General features: G+C 41.1%; 1 protein-coding gene across 1 annotated transcript in view; it reads left to right on the forward strand.

Moving 5' to 3' along the window:
- Positions 1-23,503, forward strand: part of XYLB (xylulokinase) — a gene marked incomplete at both ends in the record, with an annotated part of 87,583 nt that overhangs the window by 58,474 nt on the left and 5,606 nt on the right. The window contains 3 exons of the mRNA XM_082015165.1: positions 14,422-14,480; positions 18,375-18,462; positions 20,707-20,801. Coding sequence (XP_081871291.1) covers positions 14,422-14,480; positions 18,375-18,462; positions 20,707-20,801 — 242 coding nt within the window. The remainder of the gene's footprint in view (positions 1-14,421; positions 14,481-18,374; positions 18,463-20,706; positions 20,802-23,503) is intronic.

Raw genomic sequence — 23,503 nt, forward strand, 5'->3', positions numbered from 1 at the left:
CCAACAGGCCCATGTCTTTCCTGTGCTGAGGGCTCCAGAGCTGGACACAGCACTGCAGGTGGGGTCTCACCAGAACAATGTAAAGGATCAGAATCCCCTCCCTCGACCTGCTGGCCACGCTGCTTTGGATACAGCCCAGGATATGATTGACCGCCTGGGCTGCAAGCGCACATTGCCAGCTCATGTCCAGCTTGTCATCCACCAGTACCTTCAAGTCCTTCTTGTCAAGGCTGCTCTCAATCCCTTCATCTCCCAACCTGTATTGATACCAGGGGTTGCCCCGACCCATGTGCAGGACCCTGTGCTTGGCCTTGTTGAACCTCATGAGGTTCACACGGGCCCATTTCTCGAGCTTGTCCAGGTCCTTCTGGATGGCATCCCGTCCCTCAGGCGTGTCAACTGCACCACTCAGCTTGATGTCATCTGCAAATTTGCTGAGGGTGCCCTTGATCCCACTATGACATTGTTGAAGATATTAAAGAGTACTGTCCCAGTATGGACCCCTGAGGGACACCGCTCATCACCGATCTCCATCTGGACATTGAGCCTTTGACCACTACCCTCTGGATGCCACCATCCAACCAATTCCTCATCCACTGAACAGTCCACCCATCAAATCCATCCCTCCCCAATTTAGAGAGAAGGATGTTGTGGAGGACTGTGTCAAAGGCCTTACAGAAGACCAGATAGATGATGTTGGTAGCTCTTTCCTCGTCCACTGATGTGGTCACTCCATCATAGAAGGCCATGAGGTTGGTCAGGCAGGCCTTGCCCTTGGTGAAGCCATGCTGGCTGTCTCAAATCACCTCCCTGCCCTCCATGTGCCTTAGCATAGCTTCTAGGATTATATTGATTTCTAGGTGGGTGTTTTCCTTACGATAGGACATATCTCTGGTTAAATGTTGCAAAACAAACAAGGCAGTTTGTGTTCTTTAATGCCAACGAATAGGTTGTTGGGATTATTTGACTCATTACTCAGCATGCGGTGAGTGCTGGGGAGGGATGCTGGCTGACCCCTGCGGCAAGGCAGCTGCCTGACTCCAGCTCCATGGCAGGGAGGTGAAATCTCTGCTCCAGTTGTTGAAGGCAGAGAATTCCTTTAAAAAGCAAAACTTTTGCTCAGTCAAGCTTGAGGAGAAAGTGCAGACTGCGCTTATGCGTTTGATGTTTGAGTTGATGAATAAATGTAGAATTAGAAGGGAAAGGTTAGAACAGGATGATTTTGGATTCAGTGCAATCGCTAGTGATTTATTCAGAGAAATGGGGCTCCACCCATCGACATGGTTCTTTTCTCTTGGCCTTTGGAAGAACTTACCATAGAATTGCCTAGCTGTGATTAAAATTTCCTTGTGCCAGCATGGCTGATGTGTTCAGCCAAATGCTAAATGAAATGTGTCCAATTTGGGGGTTCGTCACTGTGAGAAAACATGGGGACTATGGCAGCAGTTTATAAAAGAGCAGCCTCAAGAACTGAAGAGATTAACATCTCGAGGAAGGCTACAGCCACAAAGCATACCTAAATAATGATCATTGGTTAAAAGGCATCACTGCCTTTCAGATAAAGAACTGTTATAGATTGTAAAAGAGATTATCAAAATCCCTCAAACCAGACAGTGTTAATGATGCAGATCGTGAAATATGTGGTGACTGAGATTTAAATGTGTGTTTTGATATGGATTGTATGATCACTCATCAAAAGCTTCAGACCTGTTGTTTTTTAAAGAGTGTTTTCTTTACTATCTGAATCAAATATGTCAGCTCTGCAATCTGTGGCAGGTTAATTGAAATGCAGCGAGAGTGCAAAATCTGAATCAAGCGTGAGGTTGGCAAACTTTGTTCCTCCTTTTATTAATGCAGATCTCTAAAAGTAACCGCTTAGTTTGAGAACTGTTGATGAAATTAGTGTGATTTTCTGTCCTTCCTTAGATAGGAAGGATTTGGGCCATATGTAGTCTAAAGCAACAATTACGAAGATATCATATTTGACTGGATTGAGTGAATGTATAGCAGGAGTTTGAGGAGTGTCTTATTGTAGTAGTGTTGTAGTTACTTTTCAGTGTCCAGTGATGGACTTCATCTCATTTGAGTGAAATTCTGCAAGTGGCATGCCAAAAATACCCCATGGTAGTTTTTGCTGTCTCCCTTTTCCTCATAAACTGTTATTTAATTCTATGTGATTGAATTTGGTGACATTTAGCACACATTAACGGGAGGAATTTGTAATGCTAGCTAAATCAAAGGGTATTTCAGGTTCGTTCTTTGTGAGCTGTTCTTGCTGTTCTGCCAAATCCACATGCACCTCTGCCTGTTAGAAACCTGTGCCACACCATGCCAGAGCTTCTAATTGGGCTCCTGCCTTGAGATCAAATGATACCTTCAGAGACTGTCAGCAGGAGAAAAAAAAAAAAAAGCCACCAAACATAAATGTTTAAAAGCCTTTGAACTACAGTGTGAGGGGTTAAAGACGTTCTTTCCTTCTCCTTAGCTGGACCTTTGGTTCTCATTGCAGTAATGTCTTGGCAGCTTTAACTTCCACTGATTGTACAGGAACATGATGGCAAGTAAGGATGGTTCAGGTACTAGGATGATCCACCAGGTCCATGTACCCACACCTCAGCTGGAGGGGATTGTGAAAAGGGCAGGCGCCAAAAAAAACCCTTTGCCATCAGAAAATCTCCCCACTTTCCAGTGGCATGAAGTTATTAGGGTGTTTGAGAGTGAATGTTTTTACTAAGGGGATGTATTGTTCAGTACCCAACAGTGTACCCTTCCTAGGTCTAATATTTCATTTAAAAGCAATTTGCCTGAATAAAATAAAATATGCATGATGGGTGAACACAGATGAGCTCTGTTAATGTATTCTAATTAACTTGCTAAAAATATTTTAAAATCTTAATAAGCTTAAAGAGGATCTCTGATGATCAGATGCAATGTTAATGAGCATGGTATAAAAACATAAGAAGGTAAAGTAGATAGCTGATTGGCAGTTGCAGTGGTGTCTGTATAGCTAACGCTCTTCTTGTGCAAAAGAAAGATCTTTGGGTTAAAATTTAGCTTTTGTCCTGGTAGCTAATTTCTCAAGTTCTATTTCTAGAAAGCTTAATTGAACCAAACATTAAAAAACAAAAAAGAATTTACCTGTTTGGGGTGGAGTGGGGATTTTATTGCTTAATTATGCCTTAGAAAAGCATGCTAAGGACATTTATAATAAAGTATCTGTGTTCTTTGTGTGTGGGAGAATGACTCTTTTCCTTTTATATATGCCATAAATCTCGGATTGTAGTTCTTTTTCTCTCCAGGCTATTAGGTTTCTGCAGACTGTATTTCATTCCTTAGCACCTATAGTTGCTTGGCAACAGAATCCGATTTACATGAACCCAGCCCTGTGAATGAATAGTTACCTGGAACCTTTCTGCCCAGAAACCCCAAGAAATGTAGCAGTTCTCCCATTCAGTATGACAATTATTAGGAAATATTAATTGCTTCTCGCTATTCATCTTTCTGTAGCCTTTATTTTCCAGTTAAAGGGGAAAAAAATGTATTCTCTGTTTAGTTCTAGCCTGCCAGAGGTCACAAAATTCATTTATAAATAATCCACTTGGAAAGGAGGTTTATTAATAACAGAAGACTTTAGTAATGCTCAGAGCCTCAACTGGTACAAGCGGTCCCCAGTGCAGTGTTTTGTAGGTACAGAAAGAAAGAGGTTCAGAAGAGTGAAGTAACCTACCGTGGTCACATATGGAAGGTCAGTGTGTTGATTTTTTTTTTCCTGCTAGTAAGTTTGGTATACTTTCTAGGGAGAAAAAGGAGCAAATGTTTCCTACTCAATATATTTGCTTCCCTTCTTGGCGTATGGAACATCGCTGAACAAACAAAATAAACAGATTTTCTGCTACCTCAGCCTAGTGTTTTGTGAGCAGGTACACTCTCCTGTCAATTCATTTTATTCTCGCGAAGTACTTTACAACCTGTAGGTTATTCCTGTTGAGAGGAGTAGGAGGTATTAAAAAGAAAAATCAAGCAGAAAAATTCTTCACCAGCATCAAACACAAAACAGTCTTAAAGGACTAGGAAAAGAAGTGCCACAGGCAATATTTGTGGATGCCAAAATCGTTGTAATAATTCTTTTGAAAAACCTTGTAAAGAAAACATCCAGATTGCCTTGTTTTGCAAGTTCTTTTCGGTTTTTCAGATGGCTTATCCTTTGCAAGAATAAAATGACACTTAGGCCTTGATTCTTTTCTGTTGCGTTTCTAGAGGCCTTTGTTAATGCTGATAAGATATACAGACCGGTGCTGAGGGATGCAGAGTAGTCCTGAGATCTGATAGAGATCTGGTTTGAAAATCTAGATCCTAAACTGATTTTTCCCCAAGTTTGTGGTGGTTTGGGTTTCTCTAAAATCAAAATACCTGGTAGGATGTTCTTTCCTCTCTTCACTCAAGTGGCATTCAAGGTCAGGTCATCGCACCCTGTACCTTTCAATTATATCCCGTGGCTGTAGGTAATGCTGAACTTGCAGCTGATTATTATTATATTTTCTCCTGTGGACATGTCTTGCTACTGATGCACAGACTCTGCAGATTAACTAATGCAGAATCGAATGCATTTGTGATCTAAGTAATGAAGAGGCCTTTGTTCTATTCTTGGTTGTTCTACTGATGTTGTGTGACCTTGGGTGGCTCATTTATCTCCTTCCTTGCTTTTCTCATTTTAACCTTCAATGGATGGTGTAATATGTTGATTTGCCAATGTAGTTTTCTATTTCCCTTAGAAGATTTGCAAGGCTGAATATTGCTGTATATGAGGACAAATAGTTTTTAAAAATGAAACAATGATGGTTTTTGTGTTTGTAAATAACTCAGTAGGAAGCGTTGTTTACTGATGTGTGATCTGTAAAGCCACATGTTGTAATTATACACATCGGAGTTGTGGTAGGCATGGGAGGGTGTATGTTTTGCTGAGTTTCAAGCACGAATTTCTCATGTGTCAGACTGTTTTAGGAAAGACTGAGCTGTGCTGCAATGCTAGCAACAGAGCACATTAAAAAACCCTGTTGTTTGTAGTCAGTGGAAAATGCCTAAGGTAGCAGTGACCTTTTTTTTTAAAAAAAAAAAAAAATCTGGGAATATCTTGCATGCTCCTGACTTTGGGTGAATGTGTCACCTCCAGTCCTGGGAACTGAGCAGCTGGAATTGTAAGTTTGTATTTCCAGGTTGTAGATGTAGCTCAGTGCCGCGCCCTCCTGAACTCTGGGGCTTCCTGCGACGGGGACCAGAGGACCCCTGACCTCCTACCCCAGGACTCTGCAGAGCACGTGTCTGTTGGAGCTACAGACCTTCAAAGCCGGGACATTCTCCCAAGAAGCCAGGCAGTTTTCTAGTGCAGGGTTCTCTGTGATTTATCAGGAGTTTTTATAAACTGGCACTTTCCTACTAAATATTTGGATAGGCAAGCTGACAACATGCAGTGTCAGGTACCTCTAGCATAGACATTTTTAATGCTCTTACCAACTCTGCTCTTTTTTGATAGAGGTTTCAGTGGTGAAGGCATTTCTGCTAGGTACTGGTAGTATACCAGCAGCACTAAGCACCAGTGGTTTGTGGTCTTGAAATTACGCCTTTTAAAGAGTACCAGAACTTAATATCCTTAGTTTATCAAAAAGAAAGACAACATGCAATTTAATTGTGGTTTGTAAGTGCCAACATGTGAAAGGGAAACCCATTTCTGTAATAATGTTTTAACTGGAAGGCTAAAGCCACAAAGATCAAATGACTAGAAGTTTAAAGAATAAAAATCTAAATTATGTGAAAAGTGCAAATACTTAACTTCAAAGGTATTAAACATGAAAACAGCCAGTAGACACAGTAAATTCTCTGTCACTTTGAGTTTTTCACCTGAGGTTCTGTGTCTTCTTCAGATTACTGTAGTTCACTGAATAGAGAGCTGGGCTGGAATGTGGGATCACTGTGTGAAAGTTGTGTGATCTCGTTTAAGCAGATGGTCTGCTCTGACCTTTTACATTTTTGGAGCTCTCTGTACGTAGGTTATTAAATAGCTGGATGTGATGGCTAGATTTCAAATGCCTGGTTTGCATCTCTTCTAGGTTTTGTTTTCAGACTGGTACCACCTGCTTCAGAATATTTTTTGAGAATCAGTTGATTTGTCACATTGGTTCCAGATTTGATGTTTATTTGCTGAACAACAGGAATTCAGAAGTGGAAGGTGAAGGTAGAGGTGTTGCCAAGAGTCTATGAATAATTTTGGGAACATTGGGTAAAGCAAAGCAGGTTGCACTTTGTTGTGTTAAACCTTTAACTACTTTATGGATGTTTGGACAACTGTTGAACAATTTTTGTGGTGATTAGTATTTTCCCCCAATGCACAGTATTTTTAAGTTTCACAGTTCTTGCAACATCCAAGCTTGAGGTAACAAAAGAGGAAAAATTTGAGTGGCCAAAAAATAAAAAGTTAAACCTGATATAAGCCAGTTCCATTGGTACCTGAACCCATTTTACCTTACTGATTCATGAAATATATTACTTATTTTTCCTTAAGGAATACAGAACCAAGAATTTACCTAAGTTAGAGAGAGCAAGGGTTTATTAAATTACTTCTAGTAATAATGTCTTCAGGATAGGACTTCTCCCCAAATACATTTTCAGTCTTGACCGAACAGATTTTAAGCAATCCTTCTAATTTGTCTTTCACCTCTTCCCTTAAAAAGCTTTCACAGAAATATTTTTCCAAAATATTCAGCCTGTAACTACAAAAACTTTTGGTCTGAATCTGCTGCTTTTATTTCCCCCTTGCTGTAAACTCTAGAGTGCGGAGTTGTGGATTTGTGTCGGGTTTGCCTGGCAAGGTTTGGTAGTGCGGGGGCTGCAGGGACGGCTTCTGTGAGCAGCTGCCAGAAGCTTCCCCTGTGTCCGGCAGAGCCAGTGCAGCCGGCTACAAGATGGACCCACCACTGGCCAAGGCCGAGCCCGTCAGTGACGGTGGTAGCACTGGTGAGGGAACAGAGTTAAGAAGAGGAGAAAACCCTTAAAACCACCAACTGCAGCCAGAGAGAGGAGTGAGAATGTGTGAGAGGAGCAGCCCTGCAGCTCCCAGCCCAGAGCAGGAGGGGCAGGAGGGCTCCAGGTGCCGGAGCAGAGGGTCCCCAGCAGCCCCTGGGGAAGCTCCTGGGGAGGCCGGCTGTGCCCCTGCGGCCATGGATCTCCACGGGGGAGCAGATCTGCACCCGCACCTGGGGAGGGCCCCACGCCGGGGCAGGGGGATGCCCGAAGGAGGCCGTGACCCCGTGGGCAGCCCATGCTGGGGCCGGCTCCTGGCAGGGCCTGTGGCCTCGTGGGGAGAGAGAGGAGCCCCGGCTGGAGCAGGTTTGCTGGCAGGACCTGGGACCCCGCGGGCCAGGCTGGAGCAGCCTGTTCCTGAAGGATGGCACCCTTGGGGGGACCCAGGCTGGAGCAGCCTGTTCCTGAAAGACAGCACCCGTGGGGGGCCCAGGCTGGAGCAGCCTGTTCCTGAAGGACGGCACGCGTGGGGGACCCGGGCTGGAGCAGCTCGTAAAGAACTGCAGCCCATGGGAAGGACTCACGTTGGAGAAGTCCATGGAGGACGGTCTCCCGTGGGAGGGTCCCCAGGCCGGAGCAGGGCAGAGGGTGAGGAGCCTCCCCTTGAGGAGGAAGGAGCGGCAGAGACCAGGTGTGATGAGCTGACCACAACCCCCATTCCCCATCCCCCTGCAACACTCGGGGGGAGGAGGGAGAGAAATGGGGAGTGAAGTTGAGCCTGTGAAGGAGGGAGGGCTGGGGGGAAGGTGATTCTAAGATTTGGTTTTATTTCTCATTATCCTACTCTGATTTGATTGGCAATAAATTAAATTAATTTTGCCCAAGTGGAGTCTGTTTTGCCTGTGATGGCTATTGCTGACTGATCTCTCCCTGTCCTTATCTTGACCCACGAGCCTTTTGTTATATTTTCTCTCCCCCGTCTAGCTGGGGAGGGGAGTGACAGAGCAGCTTTGGTAGCCACCTGGCATCCAGCCAGGGTCAACCCACCAAAAGATTTTTTTTTTTTATACATTAACATTGGAATTTATCCCAGGCTTCATAAAAATGTTCTGTCAAACAGAGATTTGTCTCAAAAAAAAAAAAATCACTGACAAGCAGTTGCAGCTCTGCAGTGTTTCTACAAGAAGTGCAAATATTTCAGAGGTCTTGTTGGGAGTGTGTCAATGTATATGTTATAACAGTGTTATTACTATTGATCTGCTTGTTCCCAAATAAGTCTTTACTATTCATATACCAAATTTTCCTTGCTGGATAACTGCTGAAGTCAATGAAGCTGAATTGTCAGTGGGGTGGTATCTTGAGTAGATTTTGTTTCCTATAGTACATCTTAGGCTGTGTGTATTTTTAGGGTGATCTGCGGTAATTTAAGGTGCTGTTAAGAGAGAATTTATGTACAACTTTCTCTATGTTTATTTTTACTGAAATCCATCAGAAAGGGGAAGGCTTTGAGTCAACCTTACATTTTCAGTCCATATCTGAAGTGAGCTAGACTAAGAGGATTTTCAGAGTTAGGTGATTTGGTGTCTTTAAGCTTCAGGTTGTGAAATACAAAGTTTTGTCTTTATTGAAGCAAGGTCTTAGGAAAGCCAAGTTTGGCATCATCATGAAGAACAATTTCTGCTAATAGAAGTTGCTTGAGAAGATAAGGTGACCTAGACTCAGTAGTGTATAAGACTTGACTACGGATACCATTCCTACTCTGTTTTACTGAAGTGTGTGCATACCTACTCATTTTAGTGATATTACCCTTGCCTGACAGCAGTGTGAGGAAGAAGAATCATGCCTGTTCTCCCCCACACTACATAGAGACTTTATCTATGTAAGTAGCATAAATGTTGAGAGTATTAGCCGTATTTGTCATTGCTTGCTGGGAAAATTGAGGCTTTTTTCCCCTGTTGAGTTACAGCTGGTATGATAGTGATGTAGCCTTAGAGGCTGATGATCAAGTCTATCCTTAAAAGTTGTTTTTCTTCCCCAGGGTTTTTTGGTTTTTTTTTTTTGAAAAGTAAGAGTAAATTCTGTGTCTGGAAAATTTCTGACATAGATTTGAGCAATTGAAATCCTCAGTGAAATTAAAGCATATTACGAAATGCAAAAACTTCCGTGCTTGTAAGTAAGAAAATAGCCAACCTATATGGCAAATATGGCTTGCTTTTCTCTGTAATAAATCAGCTGATGCTTCAAAGTGAAAGTCAGAAACACTTTTAAAAAATAGTTTTTGAATAGCTTGAATTACTATATTGTTTTTAGAATCGTAAAAGTGGATGACTTTGAATATTTGGCTTCCTGAAGCCAAATTGTAATTTATTGTAATTTATTCACTTGGGCAGTTATATTGGTCTAAATTAAAAAAAAAAGGGGGGGGGGGAGAAAAAAAAGAGCATGTTCCAGTTTGCATTACTTCTGCCTCAGTCAGGTAGGTATTGTCCAGTATGCCAAAGGCTGGTTTGTGGCATTCTTTTTTTCTCTGTTATAAAATACTTGGAGATGTCAGTAGTAATGCAGCACAACAAGGTGGAGAAGCAAGTGCCTTTGGACCCAGTTCTAGAACTCACAGGGACATAAAGGGCACTCAGAACCTTGTACATTTTCATATTTAAAAGGGTATAGACAAGAGAAACCTTTTACCATAGCAGGAGTTTGATTTCATAGTATTGATATGAATAAGAAACATTAGCATGAATTTTGGAAGAGTTAATATGCAAGGATGATGATTTTGGAACATTTGTTTGAGAATGGGACAAAATAATAATGTATTTTTGTTTTGTTTTTCTTGAATGAAAAGCTAGAAAAATACTTTTTTTGAAATTATAGTGTTTGGAGTTAATCAGAGAAATAAAGGAGGGGCTGACACTTTTCTTGTTGCTTGCAAATTGTAAATTGCAGTTATTTGCAATCATGCTTATAGCTGGCATGGGTTCATGTGCATAATCAGCTGCTTTTTGAATGCATGTTCTGTTGTTCTGTTTTATTTATGGATTCAGTTGTGATGAGAAAGACCTTATGAAGTTGTTTGGGTGAAGCCTTGGAAATGTCTTCTAGGAGTTTTGAAAGTCAGTGAGAGCCTGGAGTTTGGGGTACAAACTGGGGCTGTGTATAGCACTGGAAATTTTGATGAAAAAGTTGAAGAGTTTTCAGCCTCAAAATGGGAGGTCATATTCTGCTTTCGGACCTGGGAGCACATGAGACAGCGAAATTTTGGGCTGACACAGGCACACTGTTATCATCCAGCTGAAATACAGCCAGGTCCAAAAGCCCCTGAGGTCAGGAGTCATCCCATCGATTTCAGCATCCGAATCTGTTAGCAGTCTGAGCTGACCCCACTCCTAGTGGAACATGAGGCTAAATTTCTGCCTCCAGTCTCCTTGCACAAATAATGTGGCAGTGGATGTTTGGTGCTAATTATCAGTGCTAACCTTCCGATTGATGTGAGTTTGCTTATGTAATTATTTTTTTAAAAGCTACGGTTATGTGCCAAGACCATTAGAGGGGATGTCGGACTGCTCAGTAGAGAGTGTTACTGTGTTAACCTGTGTTACTGGTTCCACTGTCTCACTTGCTGAATCCACTTGGGCAATGCTCTTTGAGTCTGCACTTTCTAAAATCTTGGTTTTTCCCACCACTTTCTGTCTTAATCTGCTTAAACTGCTTGCTTTTCTGGGAAGACATGAGTTTCATGTTTGTAAATATACAGCGATGCAGGACTTCAGTCTTTCTGGGACCACTGACAACAGCTGAACACAAATAACAGTAATTTCTCTCTCTTTCTCACTGACAGATTTTTTTTTCCCTATGTGCCTTTCAATGAAAGCAATATTTTGGCTGAAAACAAGAGCCAGGAGATGAACTTTAACATCACTGAATTCTTGCTGGATCTCTGTGAAAGGCAGAGTGGGAGTTGTTATGTGAGTAGTAACATACATAAAGTGGGCTGACTTCTCAGCGTTATCGGGGAAAGTGCCTTATGCTCAGTCTTCCCACATAAGTGAACTTCTTTACTTGGGTCTTCCCCCCTCCTCCTGTCCAGTGGAAATTATTATTTTAACTGAATTTCGTTAGACCAGTGACCACTTTCCACAGCAGAGAATAAATCTGTAGAAGGTGTGCGTATTGCAGGATGACACCATGCCATGTGCAGCTGCAAACACTTACTAGATAGGGTTAAAATTCTGTATCGGCTCTCTAAAAAATCATTAATTTTTAAATAGGAAGGAAATAAACTGGTTGGTTAGGTACTATGCAGGGAGCTTTTAATTAAAAGATGTTTAAATCTGATTCTCTCAACTGTCAAAGAATTGAATTCATGAATTATGTTTGCTACAGTTGTTGGTTGGGGTTTTTTTTAGTAACATTGTATTTAAGTTCTTTCTGTGCACTGCCGTGGGGAATAGATGGTAGCTCCTGACAAATTCAAACACAGCTGGCTGAGAACACTGCTGGTGATGGATGAACGATGTCTTTGTAATGCCCCTGTATACATAAATGATGGGCTTTCTTTCTCTATTTATAAGATGTATCCAATTACACATCTCAGAGCAAATGTCCACTGTTCAGTAAAGCACACAATATTGGCATTAAAAAGACAATCCCTGAAATCAGCGATGCATTTTCCTCACTCTCCGGAGAGAGATTGAAATAAGAGGTAAACCTTAAATTCAGCAAATTCAACGAAGTTCTCTTGGGACCTACTCCTCATCTGTAAAGAAGTGACTGAAACTCAACCAGGGAAGCTGTTGTCTTTGTTCTGGCTGTATGCAGAGCTGCCTCTGGAAATGCAGCACATTGGGTTCACCTAAGATGTTCACTCTTCCATGTGGCCTGGATGGATCAGTCCCACCAGTACAGCGGGTCAGATTCTGTTGTCAGACGGTGATGGCTAACGTTCACTAGACTGGTTACCCACTGGGATATGTTTTGGTGAAGCAAGCCATCCTAATTATTCGAAGTGGAGGAGAATAAATGGTTTTGCCTTCACATAACTTCAGCCTAGGGTTTTGGGATTTTTTTTTACTCTGTGTGTTTGTACTCATGAGCTGATTGAATTTAGAACTTGAGGTATCAAAGCAACATTTGAAACTTCACAGTGTAAATTAAGGTAGTTTCTTTTATCAAGTAGGTTAGCTGTATACTGAAATAATTCTTAGTATTTTGCTATGAAAGAATTTGTCTGGATTAAGATGGATGTGCAGATAATCAGGGTGTTAAACACCTTTAAACTTGAGATCTGTTTGCCATCTTGATAGATATCTGACTCAACTGATAGTCGGGTAAATGTATACTCACGAGTGGTTTGCATTGAATAGCTAATGCACTGTAAATTCACCCCTACTTTTATTAGGGTAACTTCTTTATGTAGAAGTATCCTGAATTACAATTATGGCATAAATTGATAATGTAGCCAAAACCTGAACCTTCTGACCTAGCAAGGAGCAGATCTCCTGTCCTGTCCTCAATTCCTAATGCAAAAATGTTACGTTACAGGGGCATTGGAGTCAGCTAGAAGGCACAAATACCCCTACCTGGCCTATCAGTTACAGTGCCAGTGAAAGCAGACAGCAATATATATTGACAGAGCTCTGAAACATTCGGAAAGCTGTGAAGCAGCTGGCACACAAGGTGGAAGCGCAAGAAGCAGTTGAGCTAAGATATGTTTGCAGTTTTCATGGGGGTGGTTGGTGTTTGTCTTTACTGCTTTTATATTGTCCACTGTTCTTTCCTGACGGTGATAGCCCAGCAGTTTATTAAGCCCCTTTCCAGAGGCAGTGGAGAGCAAGCGTGCCTTCGTCTTTGGTTTTAGCTGCTGTGAAGTGTAGTGAGCATGTTTGTTTCTCTTTCTGTCTCACTTTCTGTCTCTGAAATGTGGTGTTTTCAGGTTGGGTATGGTAGTTCTGCAAGAATTTATATTTGCAACAAGGTTTAGCAAGACAGAATTGTGACTACTAGGCAAATAATTTAGAATTCAGTTTGGTTTCTAGGAAGAGAGGCTTACTAGTTATTTTTTAGTGGTTTCTGTGCTATTATGTTGTGATAATCTTGGCAGGGATCTGTCATTCTGTGTTGGTATAATTGAAACTTGTTTTCCCTGAGGAATCACTCTGCTGTTTGTTTTATTTGTTTACTGACATTGACAGAGATCCTAATGGCTTTTAAAACCCAATTTGTGCATCACTGAATATCCTCCAAAGAGGAATATAAAATTAAATTTATCAGTAAAATAGGGTCCCACATACAATGCTTTGTCTGGGTCTTAAACTCCACCTGAGCACCTCGCTGTGGGTCTAGAAATGGCATCGTGAGCTGCATCTTCTCTTTATTTCTAATTCTGTCTTCAGGGGTTTTGTGATTAAGATACTTGATAAATGACAATAAGTTATTTAGGGCATCAGTATAAGTTGACCAACTTTGCCTTGTGAGAAATAAATTTGCTTTTATTAAAAAGGAGTTTAAGATAACAAAACAACAGCTACAGTAAAATTCCCCTTTTGGGAGGGTATACATGATGGTATCACTTATTATTGTCATAAATCAAGGTAATTAATTGTTTAGATTTTTTAAATATACAATATCAAAGTATAGATTTATTTTGTTTTATGCCTTTGAAGAATTTCAGTGGGATTATTTGGACTACTCATGTTTATAATGCCTTGCTGAATTGTAGTTATGGATAGATGTATGGCTTGTTGCATACTGTGCTCCAGAGGAGCATGCACGCAAATAAACGATGAGCACAGGACAGACATTCAGGAATGTGAGAAGGAAGAGTGGGTTTCTTTAAGGACTAAAGAATACAGGATAATTTTTTAACACCGCCAAAGCTATGGATTTGCAGTAGATGAAGATTCAGATATTTTTTATTTTATTGAAGTGACTTAGACCATCTTCCTTGTCATTCAAGCATATAGGGATTGCCCAGGTTTCAGTGAACTCTGACTGTGAACGTCATGAGGAGATAAGTTTGGAAAATACTACTGATTTTTAAAGGTTATCTGTCAGTTTGTGTATATATAGCTATGAGCTAAACCAATCTGACCTCAAACCAGAGCTGTATAATAACACTCTGCCTTTCTTATTGTATGTCTGTTTTGCAAACCTCCCTGACTTTGATAGCACTATAATAATAATAGGTCTGCAATATTTATATTGCCTTTTCTAAGGAATTGTTCTAATGTGTCTTGGAATGGTAGGTAATTAGTCTTGCCTTCTTTTTTACAGAAGGTAAATTAGAGTTACAGAGGGCAAGCCCAGACCATCTGACTCCCACCTCCTTGTTCTCATTGCTCGGTTCAGCAGCACAGATCTTGACAATATGCACTTTCAGTCTGATCTACATGTTGTATTGCATTGCAGTGCCCAGAACAAAGATTTTGGCTACTGGTGGTGCATCCCACAACAAAAAGATCTTACAGGTAAGTAGAAAATTAAATCCTTTGCATTGAACTTGCAGTTACATCTGCATTTTTATTTTGATGTACTGAATCCAGATCACTGCAGCTGCACAGGAAGGTGTGGGTATGAGATTGCAAATCTGCTGCAGGTCTTTGGGGCTTTTCTTCAGGCTTAGTGTGGAAACCATTAGCCCAATACTATGTTGTATTGAACTTTAAAGGTTTTTTTACACTCGACTAGTTTTATGAATGTGTATCTGAAGCACTGGTGATTTCCAGGTCTCATCACTTAGATCAAATCAATCAGCAGAGAAATCAAGAAGAGACTTGATATGATACCTGAGATTTTTGTAATCTTTGTCATTTAAAGTTGGACCATGGATTTAAACTAGCAGGTGCTGAACACAAAATTTGCTGGTGCTGAACACAAAAAAAAACCCCACCCCAAACAAACAAAAAACCCCAAACCAAAGCCGCAAACACTGCCCTTGTTCTGAGTATCTGTTACTTATTAGCCTTGTGTCACATATTGGGGGAGGCTACGCTTCTGTATAGCCTGTCCTCCCTCTTCCCACCTTCCTGTTCTGCTGCTGCTGCCGCACATCCAGCCCTGTTTAAGATCCTTCGTTTGTCTTCTTGAGAAGAGAGTACTGCATGCTTTCTGTTTCTGCCCCCTGAGATACGGCAAAACATTGCTCACAAATGGTGAGAGGGCTCTCACCCGGCTTTTGCTATCATGGAATGAGACGTCTGGGTTGGGATTCATCTTGCCTGGATCCAATCATCTGCGATGTGATGTGTGTGTATGATCTGTCAATCCTGTAATAGTCAGGGGAGATCCAGTCAAGTTACAGTGCAAAGTAAACCGGATGGTTTTGACTTCTGAAACGTAGATGTGTCCCTCCAGGTGAGCCAAAGAGCTTTCTGTCCTCCACTGACTGCCTTGACAATCTCCCCTTTGACTAGAGGTGCAGACACTGAGCCTGAAGGTAGATGTTTACAGCAAAAGGCATCTGTCCTTATCTTGGGCTAAGTCCTGGCACTGAAGTTAGTCAACACAGGGTGAATTGTTTTCTGGAGATGCCAATCCCTTTCCATCATCTGAGAGAATCTAGAGACCAGCCTCAACTATGCACCATACTCTTTGACAGTTGCAGTCATATGAAAGGAAGCTCATCTGCTCTGCAAAACCTGAGCTGGAATAAATGGAGGTTGAAGAGCAAAGAGCAAAAAGCTCCCTCTCTCCTAAGGTATCTAACCCACATGTTTGTATAACCATTGGTTGTACAGCTGATTGGGATACAACAAATTTGGCATGTTTTGCCTGTAGATGTCACTTCTCTTCATCTGCTTTGGTTATTTTGCTTAGGAACTTGACATTGGAAAATTAACTGATAGGTTAATTACTAAAAACATTGGTCCCTACTGGAGTAATTCTACTAAGGATACATCAGGAAAGAGATTGGATTAATAGATGAGTTCGTTTTTAAAGCTATATTTCCAATTCAGGAGCCAGGAAGATTTCCTTGCTGTGGAATGAAGGCAGAGAATGGGATGTTCTTATAACATGTAATTCTGCAACATACATAGCTGAAAAATTGTGGGGATGGGAGAGTGATTGCTGTTGTGCTTGCTCTTCATGTATAACAATACAGCTGCTTTTAAAACTCATTAGAAGTGTCTTAAAATAATATGATCAATACAGTGTCATCCACTTAATTCAATCACGGGTTAATTGGATCCTCCTTTTTAATTTGATCAAAACCTCAGAAACCATATCAGTTGCATGAAGAATAACAGCTTCCACCCTTATCATGGTCAATTTTGGATAATTTGTTCCAGGGCTACAAAAGACTATCATTTAATTAATCAACATTCAGTAACTCCTGTATTTTACACCGCAAAGGAGGCAACTTAGGAAAATCCGTTAAAAAATATGGTAGGGCAGCTTTCTCCATGGTTCTGGAAGGCTTTTATAACATATGTGGTGCTTGATTAATGACCACATGAAACACAGTGAAATATTTTTAACAGTAAAATCTCTAACAGTTTTTTTAAAAATTATTCATGAGAGACACCACAGTTTCAAATGACTTATTAAATATATGAACTTTAAATAATTTTAATTTTAAAATCATGTGGTGCAAAAGGTAGTTATTATTTGTAGTATTACAGCACTTATTAGCATTCAGCTAATAGAGTAGAGCTGCATTGTATAAGGCTCTGCAGAAATGGGGGAAAAAAAAAGACCTCTGTTGTTCGAAGGAATGTACAATTCAAGCTTAAGATAAGAAATACCTATTAGAGATGAGATGAAGAAGCAGATGGGGAATGTGCTGAAACAATACGGTAGTATTGGCTGGCAGGATGGGCAGTGCAACCAGCACTCTTTGACCTTATAATTTCCAGAGGGCTTTTTAATAGATACCATGATTAATTTTCCATTTGTCCTCTAGCATTGCAGCTCATGTATTGCTCAATGCTTGCTTGCAAGTGAAGTTAGGCAATACTGACGTGGCTATCTTACCAGAAGAGAGTGTTTTAAGTGCATAAGCTCAGGCTTTCATTGGATTATAGTTAGCAACCAGCCACTTTCATTTCAAATTATGAAAACTGGTTATTTTCAAGGGTTTTGATTTGCAGATTCCCCACAAACTTTCAGAGAAAGAGGCAAAATCCTTTAGAAATGTCACATACTATTTTTTTCTATAGCATATATGGACATATATGACATATCTTAGTCATCTTTTATGAAGCCCAGGGGCCCATGATCTGTGGGGCTGCCCATTTACAGTAGGACTGTAAATTCCTGGATAGGGCTTGCAGATCACTAATCCAAATGGTTTGGATTCCTGGACACTCTGGCCTTATTCTAGACTCAGTTGTGTGGATGTAAACTGGGTGATACACTGTTCCTTTTGGCAAAAGTAATAAAACCAGCACAAGTTAAAACTGAATTGTTACCTGCTGCTGTGTTGCTCAGCCTGAGGGACACCTGCAGTCTTAGAGGTGATGAAACCAAAACAGAAACAGTTTGTTGACAGTGTTTTTGGAAAAGAGTTATTGGACCTCCCATGTTCCTATCCAAATATGTCTTCATTTTTCCCCTTCTGTATCTGTTTTCCTAAAGCTACACTGTGGGGAAGAGCACATGTACTTGATGAAGACTGGTGTTATTTCAGTGCAGAACAATGTGTGGTCGAATAACTTTAGTAGTTGTTGGATACCATAAGAAATTCTTCGCTTGTAAAATTTTCTTTGTTTTGCTCAAGCCATGTGGAGAAGTGTCTTGCTATATCTTCGTAGCTAAGGACCCTTTGAATACAGGAAAATTCCTCGTAGATGTTGAGACTGTATAACCAGCTCCTGTGTCATTCTTCCTGCTGACCCTAATACGATGGGAATGGTGGAGGTGAAGAAGACGGGCTTCACAGGCCTTCATACTGCTGGAGCTTTTATTTTATCGAAGTTGAGAACTGAGGAGCCATGACTGGTTCTTCTCTCCTTCTTTTCCACTTGTTTCAGCCATAAACACAGTGGAAGAAAACAGGCACCAGTTGTGGGTTCCTGGGCAGATATCCGCACCCTCATGTAAGCCTTTGGTATGGGCTGATTGTGTGGGCTTATGAGGGCAATGATGCTTGAACCCAGACTTGTCTGAACTCGTAATAATGAGATCTGGAGAGAAATAGGACTTTGCTTCCTGGCTGCAGTTACATCTCTGGCTCAGGTTTACAAATACCCTGTTGTGTGACAAATTCAGGACTCGTCGTTACCTGCAGTGCTTCTTTTTGTGGGTACCCAAACGCTTGGCTGGGGCGTATGGTAGTTACTTGTCTTCCTAAGCAGTGATAGGGGATTGCTTATCCCTTGTCTTTCATGGACATGCGTAACCAGTGCTTTGATACTTCTCAGGTCCTGTCTGATGTGTTCAATGCACCGGTGTACACTATCGATACAGCGAACTCTGCTTGTTTAGGAAGTGCTTACAGAGCAATTCACGGTAAGACTGTAAGGAGATACTTCTGAGCGGCCTGGGCATTTAATTTCAGTTGGTTAATACTTGGGATTAACGTTACTGAAAATGAGGGAAGAATAAAGCTGTGTGGATCTGACTGGAAGGTCACTCAGGTCAAAAAGGGTTTTTTTTCTCTTAGTATGGTTGGATCAGGCCTAAGAATAACATTTACATTATAATTCAAGTCTGGTGGCTGCTTCTCAACTGAGGGTTAGGGCCTGGAAATTTGATACTGATAAGGACCTTCATTTGTTGAGTTGCTACCTCCAGGTGCTGCTCTCAGAAGAATACAGCCAACTGAAAGTGCTGGTATAGCCTGCTGCCCCACTTTGTGGACCAGGCTGTAAACTGGATTGCTGAAATGGTCACGCCAAACAAAAGATCAGTCCTAGCAAAGACGATCAGAGAGGGCAGGGATGACAGGACCAGAAATACTGTTGGCCAAGTAAAAGTTATTAAACCTTATATCTTACAGCTTTTTACATTTTAAAAGCTTACGGCTTTTAAATGTTAAGACGAAGGATATGCAAGATGTCCTGGGCTCCATGCTCGAGTATGCACTTTCTCTTCTAAAAGTGTAAATTGTGGGATGCTCTTAGGCTGACCAGTCATTTTGCTTGCTGTACTACATCACTCACTGTAATGCAACAGTCCAAGTCCCAGATTTAAACTGTTAATTAACTTACAGCTATTAATGCATGCAGGCATATGTTAAGGGTGAGACATCAGCCATTTAAGAGTTGAATCCCGGACAGGAAATTTTATTCGTGTATTTTAAAACAGTTTCTAATATCTTCCAGCTAATCAAATCAAGGAATGTGTATCAAATTCTGAAGTCCTTAGTTAGGCCAACTTTTGTTAGCCTCAGTTTTTCTGATTAGAAGCTTTAGGATTTGGACCTTAAGACATGGACAGCTTCTGTACAAGCTCATGTAAGATCATGGGATTGCAACAAGCATGGAAAAGATAACATCAGCCATCAGAAGAAATCAGCCAAGTTTTAATTTTAGAAGCAAATTCTGCTGTCACATTATAGCATCTGAAGACTACATGCTCTCTTGCATTTGAAAACAGCACAAAAAATTGTACAGCCAAAGATTGAGTAGATGTGTTTAATGCACACAGCATGCTCTCCTCTCTATTTCTGAAAAGACACAAGGGTTCTGTCAGGCAAAGTATGCTTTTGCAGGACAGTGGAAACAGTACTGTTAGATTATCAGTATGTTTGAAGCCACAATGGGACCATTTTTCCACCTTGGGGGACAAGTTTCCAAACTGTTTTTCTCTGTACTCAAACTTTGTCTACTGCTTTGGAAGCCACCAGAAGCTTCCCAGCACCTAATGCTGCAGGCAGGTTCCTTGTCCATGAATGCATGTGAAACGTGGAGCCATCATTAAAGCTTGCGCAGATATTTTGTATGTATGGAAGATGTGTATTCCTTCTGCCAGTTTGGCATATGAAATCTTGAGACTTAGTTGACAGAGCGTTTGAGTGAAGATTTCAGATACCATGCTGATGGAGGGACTCCTTAATTCAGGTATTCTGTCAGCCAAGACCCAGGGACTTGCTGTGTGTGTTTCTAAGTGGCATTTTTGATTGATGCTTTCAGCTGACTCACTCTTGGCCAGGCAAAGGAATTGAGTAAAAGTGAAATATTGATGGCAAGGGCTCCTTAATAATATTACAGTGTACATCTGCAAGTAGAGTGTTCCACAGTTAGCCCGGGGTTCTTAGCAAGTGTACAAGGAACTCCTGAAATGCTGTGCTTCACTTGCAAAGCAAAATGCTGTAGTAGCAGAAGTCCCCTATCATTCTGCGTCCTTAGATATAAATTTATTTAATAATTTGTAGCACATTTTCTTGACAGTTTTTGCTTCTCTTCCTTTTTTTGTTTAGTCATCTTTTGTCCTTGAATCCCTTGCTTCCAATATTTTCACTGCTGTTTACTGTATTGTTGTAACCATAAATAATTACTGATATTGTTGAGTAGCATTTCTGCTGCTTACCTATTCTCCAGGGTACGAATTGAGTGATTGACAAAAACTCAATCAGAGTCCCCACATCTCAGGCTAGCGTGTAGGAATGTAAGATCTTCTGCCATTTATCCTTCAATCCTGAATGCTGACCTGACCAGGGGAGATCAATATAATGTATTAATTTGCCAGAGAGTCAAGGCACATCCCTCATTGTGCTTTTTGCATTGATCAGGGTTGTGATTCTCATTGCAGGGCTTGTAGCTGAGACGAATATGTCCTTGGCTGATGTCGTGAAATTAGCACCGGAGCCTAGATTGGCTGTTACACCAACCGCTGGGGCTGAGGAGGTGAGCAAGCTTGGGAATACCTTTTTTTTTCCCCCCATTTCCTGTCTGCTTCAAAATGTAGTCCTTTGCTAATTCTTCTAGTAAAATAGATTAATTTAAGAAACATTTGGTTACCCAATTCTTACTCCCTGTTGTAAAGATAGATTTGATTTTGGGAGATCTTTTAGTGTTCTAATGACGCAATAATCTGATCACTCCATCCAAGTCCAAGAGAGTGATTTTTCCTAACTGAGTGTGATCAGAAAGCAAGATCTGTTCCTTAAGGGAGGGAAAAAAAGTTATAAAATAGGTTGCATTTGGATACAGGTCAGTCAAGTTGTAACTGATAATACTGACAAAACAGTCTTGACTTGTTTGCAGGAAGCAGCATGGAAGAAGGTGTGGTGACAGTACTTTCACACCTCTTGGAAAACATCCCCCAAAATCCTTCCTGTCTGATCTTAAACAATGGTCAGCAATTATATATCTTCACTTGTACTCCTACTTGGAAAGTGTGCCAATGGGGAGGATTCACAGGTCTTTGGTAGCGTGCCCATCCTGGGAATTTCAGCATATCTGAAGGTGGAGCAATCCTGCACCTCTTGCTATCAGGTGCCAAAGGCCTTAGTTTACAACAGCTTCTGAAATATAATGTGCAGTAATAAATAAACAATACAATATAGCAAAATTCCTAGAGAACGCAAGTTTAAATAACCAAAGATGAATCTTACTGTCTTCAGCTGTGCAGAAACTTCTTGTACATCAACACAGCCTTACGCTCTCCATTTATGAGATTTGGATATGCCCTAACTACAGGCAACAAGGTTTTAAAGCTTTTATTTAAACTGGGAAATTAATGATCTGCCAGAACTACTAACTCCCAGCTACATGTGTAGTGGAGCACCAGATATCATCATGAGTAATAATAGAAATGATCATGCTGCATTGTGCCTGCCAGCATATTATTTAATTATTAACTGAGATGGAGGAGCTCAGTAATCGAATACAAGTCCCCTTCAGAAATATTAAGACATTGAATAATTTAAACTTGATTGATCTGATCTCATTTACTCAACCTTCCCCCCTCATTTTAAAAGATAAAATAATTAACAGCAATGGCCTGTATCGTGTGTGTTGCAGCTGAAGCCTTCTGCAGGGAATACACTTCAGGAGCAGATCCCTGGTGTCTGATTCAACCTCACGTTGTTGCCCTGTTCCCCCCAAAAGTGCTGTCTGGCTGAAAAGCTGCCAGGCTGCCTTGTGTGGAGGTGGAGAGTGCTCAGAGACCTGCTTTTGACCCTCTGGTGCTGCTTCAGCTATAAAACTCAAGGGCAGGGAATACAGCTGTCACTCACCAGGGGCCTTGCAAGAGCAGGTAGCACTTTGTACCCCTGCAGGGGCCAAGCTAACCTAACTGGAAAGATCGGTGGGGAATTCATTTACCTCTTTCTATTTTACTGTCTGCATAAAATGGCCTGGAACCTAAAAGAGTTAATTATCTCCCTCTCGATACTTTTCTTCTCCTTTTCCACTTGGTTAGACCTGGTTCTCATAGCACATCTTTTTATTGGTTTTAAATGATGTACAGCAGTGAATTATTGCCCCTGTAGATAGGAGTGAATGATAGAGAAGGTGGCCAAACAGCATGTGAAGGAATAAGCGTTCCTGCTCTTTAGCTTAGCTTGCCAGCTTCATTCCGTTAAAAGCAGCTTCTTGCAATTAGGTATTCCACATAATTTTTTTTTCTTTCTGTCTTATGATTTTGCAGTTGATGGTGGATTCCCTGGCTAGTTTCATGGCTGTGAAACTGCAGAAAGCCAGAGGGCCTGTCAGTAATACAGTGTGTTAGCATGAACAGTGCAGTAAAAATTCATAATGTGATGAGTCATTTTGATTCTGTTTTTTACAGAGCTGCATCTCCCTGTTCATACAATTTCATTTTGTTGAGGTTAGAGGCTTTCACTTAAATGACAGTTCTTTTTATAAGCTTCAAAGTCATCCTGAGGTTAAGTTCTGTCTCACTGAGGAGCTCTTCTGAAAGAGTCTGGATAACCAATGTGAAATTCCCCGGACCACTTCCCTGCTTTTTTTGGACAGCTACAGCTAAATCTTGGCAGGATGGAGAAAAAGCAGGTCATAACACAGCAATCTGCTCTGGTTTCATCATCCTTTCCTCCTGGTGTAGGTTGGAGGCAACATGTGTTAGATCATTGGGGGGAGGAAAACCTTTTACAGACAGAGGTCAAACAACAGTTTGATGTAGCTTCATTGCCAAGGCTTATGCACACAGAAGGGCCTTCTAGGAACCAAAAACGCCAAAAGTGTTTCTTTGGTTGCTGAAGGATCATTTGTGATGATGAGTGTGATTTCAAAAAGGAAAAGCAGGACACACAAAACAGCTCTTATGGTTCAATTAAGCTGATGGGCAGGTAAAATAAAATCACAAGATGGGAGACATAGGGCTTGTTATGGGTGATGAGTTAGTAGATAGTGGAAACTGAAGTCCCATAAGTTCTAACTTGTTTGGCAAAAATGTGACTTTATCCTGTAGCAGACCATCCTGCCTGGAAGAAACCATTTCAAAGAGGATAAATCCCTCCCTGTGGCTATGTCCCTAAGTCTCTTAGTTGAACCTGATTTCACAGTATATTATAGGGTGTGGGAGCTCACCCAACTTGAGCTTGTTTCTAATTCTGTCAAGACCCAAACGACTCATAAGGTAT

The sequence above is a fragment of the Phaethon aethereus genome (assembly GCF_964289735.1).
Source record: "Phaethon aethereus genome assembly, chromosome: 2".
Classification (NCBI taxonomy): domain Eukaryota; kingdom Metazoa; phylum Chordata; class Aves; order Phaethontiformes; family Phaethontidae; genus Phaethon; species Phaethon aethereus.